Source organism: Atta cephalotes (genome assembly GCF_000143395.1).
Source record: "Atta cephalotes unplaced genomic scaffold scaffold00002, whole genome shotgun sequence".
Classification (NCBI taxonomy): Eukaryota; Metazoa; Arthropoda; class Insecta; order Hymenoptera; family Formicidae; genus Atta; species Atta cephalotes.
In genome coordinates this window covers 6,972,123-6,982,961 of record NW_012130066.1, presented here as the reverse complement: position 1 = coordinate 6,982,961, position 10,839 = coordinate 6,972,123, and the positions used below count along the sequence as shown (strand labels likewise).

General features: G+C 28.9%; 1 protein-coding gene across 1 annotated transcript in view; it reads left to right on the top strand.

Moving 5' to 3' along the window:
• The window catches only part of LOC105621211 (sorting nexin-8-like), a 22,807-nt gene that overhangs the window by 2,909 nt on the left and 9,059 nt on the right, over positions 1-10,839 (top strand). The window contains exon 2 of the mRNA XM_012202684.1: positions 180-307. Within this exon, the coding sequence (XP_012058074.1) occupies positions 180-307 (128 nt within the window). The remainder of the gene's footprint in view (positions 1-179; positions 308-10,839) is intronic.

Genomic DNA, 10,839 nt, shown 5'->3' with positions numbered 1-10,839 from the left:
ACGTACGTACGACGGTACGTACGGACGGAGGAGGACGTACGACGTACGTACGGACGACGTACGTACGTACGTACGTACGTACGGTACGCGTACTCTCTCTCTCTCTCTCTCTCTCTCTCTCTCTCTCTCTTCTCTCTTCTCTTTCTCTTTCTCTCACGTTTCTCTCCCGCAAATCCCAGGCTCTATACCGGCGTTCTACAGAGAAGTCTACGAGAAGATTTGCTCGCCCACCAGGGGAAATGTGAAGCTCGAGGTGTTTAGGTCTCTACTTGTCAAATCGCAGCTAAGCGGCTCCATCGTCAATCAGGTATGGCGCTTCTATGTCTCGTTTATTTATTTATTTGTAAAACTGGATATGTATATTATAAATTCACACTGAAAAATATTGTTTAATCAATAAAGATTTAGGGTAGATCATTGAGGTTCTCCTTATATTCACAATCAGTTTGTATTTGTATTTGCGATCTTAATTTCTTCAGGCTTTGCGTACATTGTAATGTACACCGAATTTGAAGATATTCATTGAAATTATTTAATTCTATCTATGTCATCTGATGTACATAATAATGTATATATTGAAAAAATAGTTAAAATTTTGAAGAAAGTTAATTGTTTAATATGAATTAATTATTAAAGTGCGCATGAATTTAAAAACAATTTTTTAACATGTGGGGGGGGGGGTTCTAATAAAACCAGGTCTGAAGGGATTAAGACACTTTGTTTATTTATTTATCCTATACATTTTAAAAATCCAATTTATTTTAAATACTTTTTTATTACCTTTTTAGAAAAAGAGCTAAAACGCTATTGATATTGAATGATATTATAAATTTTACGTATCGATAGCTTTCTAGAAAAGTTCTTTCGCATTTCCGATTGCTGCTAGTCGAAACGTTAGAATGCAATACAAATACGATGATATCCTAAGAATAAAATTACACTTAGAAGAAAGAAAGAAAATGATGTAATAATAGTATTAGTTACAATAGTCTAATTGAAAATAATCTTGTTAATTCTATAATAATACTAATGAAATAAATATGTCATGCTCTTATTCTAAAACATTATTTGTTTCGTTAATATATTGTTGTTGAGTTAAGAGTATTTTCAATTAGACTGCTGTTAATACATTTTTTTTTCTATGTTGCAATGTAATTTAAATTATGGTTTGTAAACAATGGGCGTTTCAAACGCTAAACTGATCAACTCCCCTTCTTACAAACTTGTTAATTTTAATATAAGCGGAGTATACACTTAGTTTATAACTGCATTAATTTTCTTTGCTTTTATTATGGAGTTGACTATAACTTGATTTCTCGTCTAAAGTTAAATTCTTCACCGATTACGATAAAGATGTCATTTATCTTCTTATCTCGTAAATCCTTCGAGAAATAAATGAAGAAAAGAGGAAGAAAGCATTCCGTCGGACGTTTACAAAGAAATACATTACGCCATGGAGTAAATCCGATAGCGAGTTTAAACGCAGCGAACGTACTCTCGCGGGTTTCAGTTTCTAACGTGCGACCTTTCCCAAGAGAAATTTACTTGTATTGTGTTTGTTCTCTATTGTAACCGCGTGCACAAACATTTATATATACACCGAGATTTATATTTTAAATATCAAGAAACATATCGTAGAGAGAAACCTATTCATCATATTTACCTTTTTCGATGCTCGAAATCGATATAAACGACGATTTCGATTGCTATATTAAGTAAACGAACAGTCTTTGATTAATTTAACGGGTTGTTTTAATTTCTTAACATGTTTTTAAGCTTGATTATATCAAGAAATAAATTTTGATCAGTTTTTTGTTTCTTAATATATAATGACTTTAAATAAATAATGAGTGTTTTTTTTGTACAGTTTTTGCAAAAAAAAAAAGATACTTTTAAAAATATACTTTTAAAAAAAATGCTAAATTTTAATACTTTAATTAGTATTAATTAAATGTAAACCGGAATATAAACATATATTCATTTGGTACAAGAACTATTAATTTGACTTAGGTATCATTTTTTTATTGAATAAATATTTATTTACTGTAAGTAAATGTTTTGTTAATACTATTTAAACAAATATTTATTAAAATTTAGTAAATTTTTTTTAATCACCTTTCAATTTTTAGACACTTAGCTTTGAATGTATTATAAATTCTTAATATTGTAACAGGCGAAAAATACAAAATCTTGAAAAAATTTATAATATGTAAGTACAAAAGAATTTACTTTCATATAATGTAGTATTAAGATTGAATATCCTTTATACATATAATATTACATAGGAACAGAACTATTTTCAAATTGCTATATCTCAAAAAATCGTATCAAAACAAAATGCATTTTAAAGTTGATTTTCAATTTCAATCATTGTTTTTGCCTTTTCGATGTCATTGTTCTTAAAATCTATAGATGATGAAATTTTATTAACCTTATATTCTTTTTCAGCAGTTAAAAATACATAGTAATAAGAATTATTTAAGAATCATTCAGGTGAGAAACAGAAACCTTATTGTTCCCAGTGTTATTAATAGGCTTTTTTTTATTGCCATTGCCTCTATTGATTGGAGCTATTACTATTGAAATCTATTTAAATAGACTTTAATTGGCAACGAACACTTTGTTATTCTTATCATTCTATTATATTATCATTCTACTATATTGATCAGAATATATATGTACTGATTTTCCAATTTTGTTTAAAAAACATTCGTAACAATATGTCGATAGACAATTATTGATCTCATCTGCAAATAATGATATTAATATACATCATTATCAAAATAACCGTCTTTTAACCGTCAATTTCTATATCTGTATTGAATAAACAATCTTAAGTGATTAATGTGAGACGGACAACATTCCTCAACGCACTAGAATTATTAAAATAATCGATTTCGGTTGCCATATGGAATAAATAAACAGTTGATTAATTTGAGACGAGCATATTTTTATTTCAACATATCAAAATTATTAAAATAATCAACACTTTGCTACATAAATAATTAGATAATTATTGTTCGCTCTTGCATGAAGATTTTCTCTAACAACTTTTTATCGTTCTTAAAATTATCACGCATGACGAAAGACAGAAATAAGAAAGAAACAAGAAAATTTCATCCGATTATCTTCATTCGACTTTCCACTTGAAGATAATCAGCTACTTTGACTAAACATATGCGTCAGAGTTCGTTTCTGCGAGCATGATAATGCAAAGCGAGCAGACAAGAATAAGATAATTGTAAAGTAGAAAAACGTCATTTGTGTTACAATTATGTACGTATCAGGAAACGCGATGCTACGTCAACTTTGAAAACGATGTCGGGAGTGAAGAAATTCGCTCGAACGACTGTTGCTTTTATTCGATCGAAAACGGATCGAAAAGGATAATTTGAGTCGATCTACACAATCCAGATCTTCTGTAATCTCATTAAAATCGCCTAACGTTTCCTTCTCACATCTTTTTCTTCATCACGAAGAAAACCGACGTATCTAGGAACAAGTGGATCTCATTGCGCGATTGACAGGATAATTTGCTGGATTTATGACGAAGCTCTTCTTGTGTTAAATGGCTCCTAATAACGCTAATATTATCATAATTATTTTGCTTGATAATATTATTGTACATATAGTATAATATTGTTGATGCTTCTCCTTAAATAATTCAAAACAAACAACTTGGAAGCTCGATATGGTTTCCAGATGATCAATATTATTATACAATATTTGTTATTACGTAATATCAAATATATTGTGTGTACGTCCAGAAACCTTTATTCATGCCATGCATATATATTTTGGTCGTTTCTCACAGTGCATTCCGAAGGAAATCTCCAACTGTGCGTGTCATTTAACGAAGATAATGACCAGTTGCTATTTCTAAACATTACTGGTGTTACTGGTATTTTACTGTTATCTAATGTACGCAAACGCGCAAATGCCATTAAATCTGAAATCAGATGTATCTCTCAATGCGGCACAAGAAATTCCGAGGACTCGATTGATTTTTTTTTCTAATATAAATATTTCTTTTTTATTATTTATCACTTATATTCATATCGTTTCACACAATATTATATTTGCGGTTTCATTTCAATTAGTCATCTCGTTTAGTAATATATCTTTGGTTCAAAGCATTCGAAAGATATTTGTATTTTCTTTCCTTGTAATATTTATTACACGGGAATATATAAAAACGATTTTATGCTAAAGTATTTAAAAATTTAACTAGATACATACACATTTGAAAATAAGTTTTGTTAAATAAAATCAAAATATTATATATAAGCCGTTCAAGCTGGTTGCAGAATGTTAAAACTTTTGCAGCATTGCTCATCAAGCTTGAGTATTTTACATAATTTTATGTATATAAATCGTCGATTAAATGCTTTTGGTATAATATATAAAAATAACAGATTTCTAGATACTACACTGAGAAAAATAGTCTGGATTAAATAGTAATTCTGGTAGAAAATGGACGAATTAGAATTTTCTAATTAAATCTGTTAGAATTCTAGTTGAGATAGAATTCCGATTGATATAATTATTTTGATAAAAATGAGAATTCTAGTAGATTTTACCAGAAATATTAACCAGAATTCCGGTTATTACAATTCTAATAAATTTAACCAGAAAATTCTGATTCGTCCAATCAAAAATTTTTTTCAGTATAGAGTATCTAAAAATTTAGCTAGATATTTGTTAAACTACTATATATAAAATATCTACTATGTATAAAATAATTAAAATTATAATAATTATAACTATATTAAAAACTATCTACTATATATAAAATAATTATGTAGGAAACTCAAAACATGATGAACAATGCAAAAAATTTTGATATATCTAGCAATCTGCGTCCTAATTAGCAAAATTATTTTCAGATCTGTATTTAGTTATTAAATTTTTTGATATTGCAGCAAAATATTTGTTTGCGTACAATTGTATTCTTACAATACCACTGTAATAACTTATATATATTAAGTCCGTCCCGTAAAGATTAAGATTAATATTCACACATGACAATACGTGACAGAAATATTTTCCCAATTCTCGCGTTATGTAATTCCATCCCGATGATGCTAACTAGTTGCGCTGGTACATCTGCATTGTTATCTCATCGTTGCAGTTCGCGTTTATCCTGTTTCCGTCTCCGTTTAATCGTGAAAGTCGTTATCGGATGCCAATTATGCAGCTCGCAGTGCGAAAAGTTTCTAAAAACCGATTTAAATATTCCAGGCGCCATATCAACGGAGCCTTATCACCTTCAACAGCACGCCCGTCGATGATAACGCGCATGGACGCCCCTAATAGTGCAAGATTACGTGGCAGGGTCAATCGTACCGTCGTGTGTAGTCTGTTGCTCCGCAACAATGTCACAGACACGCGTTCCAGCATGTTCACGAATAGCCTACTCATCTTTTATTTGATCGTTGCACTGCACATTTAGACTTTGTGCGCGCAAATTTTATGGAAAATTCCTTCGTCTTGGAAACTTTCCATGTAAATGATATTATGTAATCCTCGAAAAAATACCGACGCATTTTACGCGAAACAAAAATTCGGTTATCTAATTTTTATTATAAAACGTTAATAATAAGATCTTTTTAAAGAAATTGTTTATATAATCTATGTTTAAAATAGATATAATATCATTATGTTTTATATATATAAATAATGTTTTATATATATAAAATATTTAAAAAAATGTAAATGTTTTATATAATTTATATTTTATTATTCTGTGATTTTTAACGTAATGCGATCCTATTATTACATGGATTATTTTATTGCTGTATATATAGAAAGAATAATTTTGTTAAAGTAACTTAACTAGATACAAATATGAAAATAACAATGTTTGGATGATAAAAATAATTAAGGCGCTCAAATAATTGGTTGCCACGATGTCAAAATTTTTTGCAGGATTGTTTATCATATTTAAATTTTCTACATTATTTTGATAGTTCGACAAAATTATTTTCAGATCTGTATCTAAATTTTTAGATATTTCAGCAAAACTATTCTTTCGATATGGATATTAGAAAGTGTTATAAATAAGACTAGAATAAATTAATAGAATAATATACATTATTATATGTATTTGCACTGAAAAAGATAAACTGAATTAATTCTGGTGAATTTGGGATATATATATATAATATATATATATATAGAGTCTCAATTTTATTCATTTCTCTTCATCTCAATTCATTTTTCTCTATAGAGCAAATGAATCATTTTCAGGCAAAAAATTTAAACAATTTTTTTAATCGCCAGCATTAAATAATTTTGAGAATGTAAGTCGTAACATAAATTAAAGTAATTCGCTCGAATTGTGTAAAAAAAATATAATATTATATTATAATATCATTCATTTATATCTGCTCGGAGTTTATATTTATATCCATTTCTGGATATAAAATTGCTGCATAAAATTTCATCAAATTAAAATTTCAAGAGACATAAATGTTCTGCTGAAATATTAATCTACGTTCAACATTGTAAGCATATATGATAGCTTTAAAAAAATTTATAACGCTAATTAAGAACCTGTTTCGCGCAAAGATTTCATGAAAAAAATCAGCATGGCTTTGCGACACTCAGAAATGTCACTTTGCATCGCGACGTCATTCATCGAGCCCGTCTCTCATTCATTGTGCTAACAACACAATCAAAATAGCATTACGCAGGGCCGCGCCGAAGTGTTCCGTTGTCACGAGTAGAATAATAATTCTTTCAACTACAGGATGTCTCAAGATTTATAATGCAATTTCTTGTGGCAATAATTTATCATACATTACATTAAAATCATAAATATAAAAAAAAAGAAATAAATGCTAATCTAGTAAAACATCAAAATTAAATTGCTGTTATTAAGTTAATTAAAATTAAAAGAGACAAATATATGCCAATCACTTTTTACAATAATAGTTTGAAACCATTACCGTCATAAAATTTGCAAAACTTTTTTTTTATAATTTATACTTATAAAATAGATGTAATATTTTATTATTCTGTGATTTTTAATGCAATGTGAACTTACTATTTCATGGATTATTTTATCACTAGACACATTTAAAGTCACTATAAACAAAATCTTCCCAAGCAGAACAATAAGTCATTATGATATTAAAATGATGTCAAAATGACTCCAGAATGATCATTATAAGTCATTTTTCAATTATTTCCGATTCATTTTAATGTAATTTTGATGTTATCGTGACTTGTTGTTCTACTTGAGTTAGGATATTTTAGAATAACATACATTATTATGTATTTGCACTGTAAAAGGTAGACGGAATTATTCCGCAATTTTGATGGAAATTATTCAGAAAATATCTGAATAATGCAATATATATTAAGAATTTCTATAATTATATGATATCTATCATATTTTTATATAGAAAGGAGGAAACTAAAAATACGAGCATATCCCGTTCTAGGCCTTTGCGGAGATAATTTACTCCGAAGATGTATAATTTTAAGCTACCTCTCAATTAAGTGCGATAAATTAACGTACGCTTGATACTTCCGCACGCATTACTTTAATATCCATTCCCAACGTTGATGTACGCTGAAAATAAGCGTGGCGTACAACAGCAGCCGACACGTTTTAATGCGGATCGTCTTCCTGCTAGATAGGTGAAATCGTTTGATTGCCGTCTTCCGCATTGACACGCAATGTATGGTACTTTTATATTGAAAATCGCTCTGTTTTACATTGAAAACCGCTGAAACGAACGTTTTTTGTTTTTCTACGCAGTTAAGATTTTATATATCCATCTCAAAGCATTACACACACAAATACATATAAAAATTTCATAGATTGTGCTATAAATTAGAATATCTGTGTAAAATATTTGAGTACACTTTCCTTATTGGTTTAAAAGTTATTTAATTTTTTGTTTGTCTTAATTTTTATGTAAAATAAAATCGCATTTTGTAGTATTTATTTGCAAATTTGGTGAAGAAATAGCATTACAAATTATAATAAAGTTTTTTTTATGTATATCTACTAATAAAATTGTAATAAATATTCATGCAAAGTTCATTTGGATCCACTTGTTTAAAAATTAATAAATTATTTATCTAAAACTGCAACAAAAAATACATATTTATCACTGCATAAGTCACTATAAGACAGATAATTTATTGTTTTGTGTTTTTCGCAATTGGTATCAGCGTGTATTCACGATCAAAATATTTTGGCTTTTTTAATTAATTTTTTTGATTGATATTTTTAGTTGATACATTCTTAAAACATCTCTTGTACTTTTCGCGGTTATCAATGGTTGCATTCAGCAGAAAAATCAGCTTTACAATTTTTATAAAATTTTTTTAGTATATAATTGATTTATATATTTAGATTTAACAAGGAATTAAAGGAAAGACCAATCGTATGAAAGAATTTTACAATAGTTGCAAAAGCTGCATTTTTTTGCTGAACGTAGCCATATATTCATAATCTTCAGAATAAGTTACGATCGATCGCTAACTAATAAACAATTTTTCATCAGTCAAATGTATGATAATTGTCTTCCTCGCGTTAGACATTTTTGCGAGAATAAACATCTAAACGAGACGCGTGTCGGACATGTGTATAGTTTCAATCGTGTCGTCGTTGTGTTACAACTCGCGATGGGATGTTTGAGCATCGTCTTTTCAGATTACACACCTCGGATACGCAAATGGGAGATGATGACGAGTTGCGGCCTGGTCGATTCAGTGGCTGCGCATAATTATCTCGCGTAGAGATGTTGCGTGACAGCGAGCGCACACGACACGAGCTCTCATTACACAGCCGCCGCATACCTCGCTTTACGTGTGTCCTTACACACAGATATATCTGCCGCTGTACTCGAGATTGCATCGAACTATTGACACGAATGTTAGCACACTCCCACGTCCTCGAGAGCACCCTCGTCTCTCCTTTCTAAAAATAATCTCTGCGAAGAATGCAGTTAGTTATTTTTCAAAATGAATACTGTTAGAAATGTAACCACGAGCTTCCTTTACATGTAAACTGGTTATGAACGAAATTAAAAGTAATGAATGATTTAACTAAAAATTAAATTACAGTAGTTACGTAAATGTAATGAACATGTACATTAAATTTATGAAATTTAATATACTTTTAATAAAATTTTATGAATTGTGTTAAATTTCATAAATTTTCATGAAAAATATATTAAATTTTATATATGTATTTTATACATGTACACAAATATACTTTTTAAATATATTAAATTTATAATGTAATGTCATGAAATTATGTCATTAAATTGTGTAACTTAAGAGTTAATGAAATTTAAGAACATTTCTAACAGTGAACATACATATTGTACATCACGAAGAGAATGAGTTTTTTTTTGCTCAAGTATCTAAATAAAAATTTAGATATGATTCTGAAAATAATTTTATTGAATAGTTAACAAATAATTATGTAGGATGCTTAAATGTTGATGATAAAGACTGCAAAAAGTTTTTATATTCTAGTAACTAGCTTGAGCGTCCAATATAATTATTTGGAATCCAATATAATTATTTGAATCAACATAATGTTTTCAGATTTATAATTATAGAACAGGAACATTTTATAATATAACAGTATTAAAAAAATAGAAAGAATATCTATATATAAAAGCCACAGAAAGAATAATTTTGCTGAAGTATCTAAAAATTTAGGTATGTAAATATAAGTCTAAAAATAATTTTGTGTGATTATCAAAATAATTATGAAGAAAACTCAAGCATGATGATAACGTTGCAAAAAATTTTAACAGTTTAGCAAGCAGTTATTTGAGCGAACTCGTTCTTATATTAAAGGCATTATTTAATCGAAAATTCAATAAAAAAAATTCTCTAACGTTTTTCGGACTCGTATTATACGAATTATACAACGTACTGATTACACAAAAGATTCGGTCGATATTTTACGAGCATTGCGAGGGATAAACCACTGAGGGAATTACAGGGCATTATTGTTAAATTTTTATGTAATTCCCATAGTAATGTCCTAGTAATGTCCTGATGTTGCGTGACTGTGACAAATTTCCTAATCTAAATAGTCGTCAACTTTAATAATTATAAATCTCTAAAATTAGAGCGACGCTTTTTTCTTCTAGATTTTTTCGTTTCATGCAAAAATGCATCGAATAAGCCTAATTTTATTGATTTTTGAGCTACCATAATTATATAAACTGATATAGATAACTTAGTCTTAGTTAACTCATAAAAACTGATTGCGAATAATGCTATAAACTATATCAACTCAAGTGATAAAGTAATTCCCCAGTAATGACCCAAATCTATACAAATATTTGATTGGTAACATAATAAATATATAGTATATGTATGTGATATAATATAGTATTATAATAGAATAATTAATACTAAACAGTTTTAACTTAAAAAAATGATAATAATATTAATGTCTAGTAAGACATAATAATATCTAGTAATGTCCAGTAACGTTCACTAATGCTAATAATGCCCACTACTGCTGAGTAATTCTGACTGATTCTCAAATAATGCTTCAAATAATTCCTTCAGTGATTTATCCTTCGAAGCATTGTTATTCTTTCTTTCTCTTAAATCTTATCGCAAATATGATAACAAGGAAGCATTCTTGCGTTTGGCATTTCAAGCTCGCGGACACGATGTCTCAAGATAAGATTTGGCTGCTCTCTCTCTCTCTCTTTCTCTCTCTCTCTCTCTCTCTCTCTCTCTCTCTCTCTCTCTCTCTCTCTCTCTCTCTACTCTACTACTCTCTCTACTCTCTCTCTCTCTCTACTCTCTCTACTCTACTCTCTTACTTACTTACTTACTTACTTA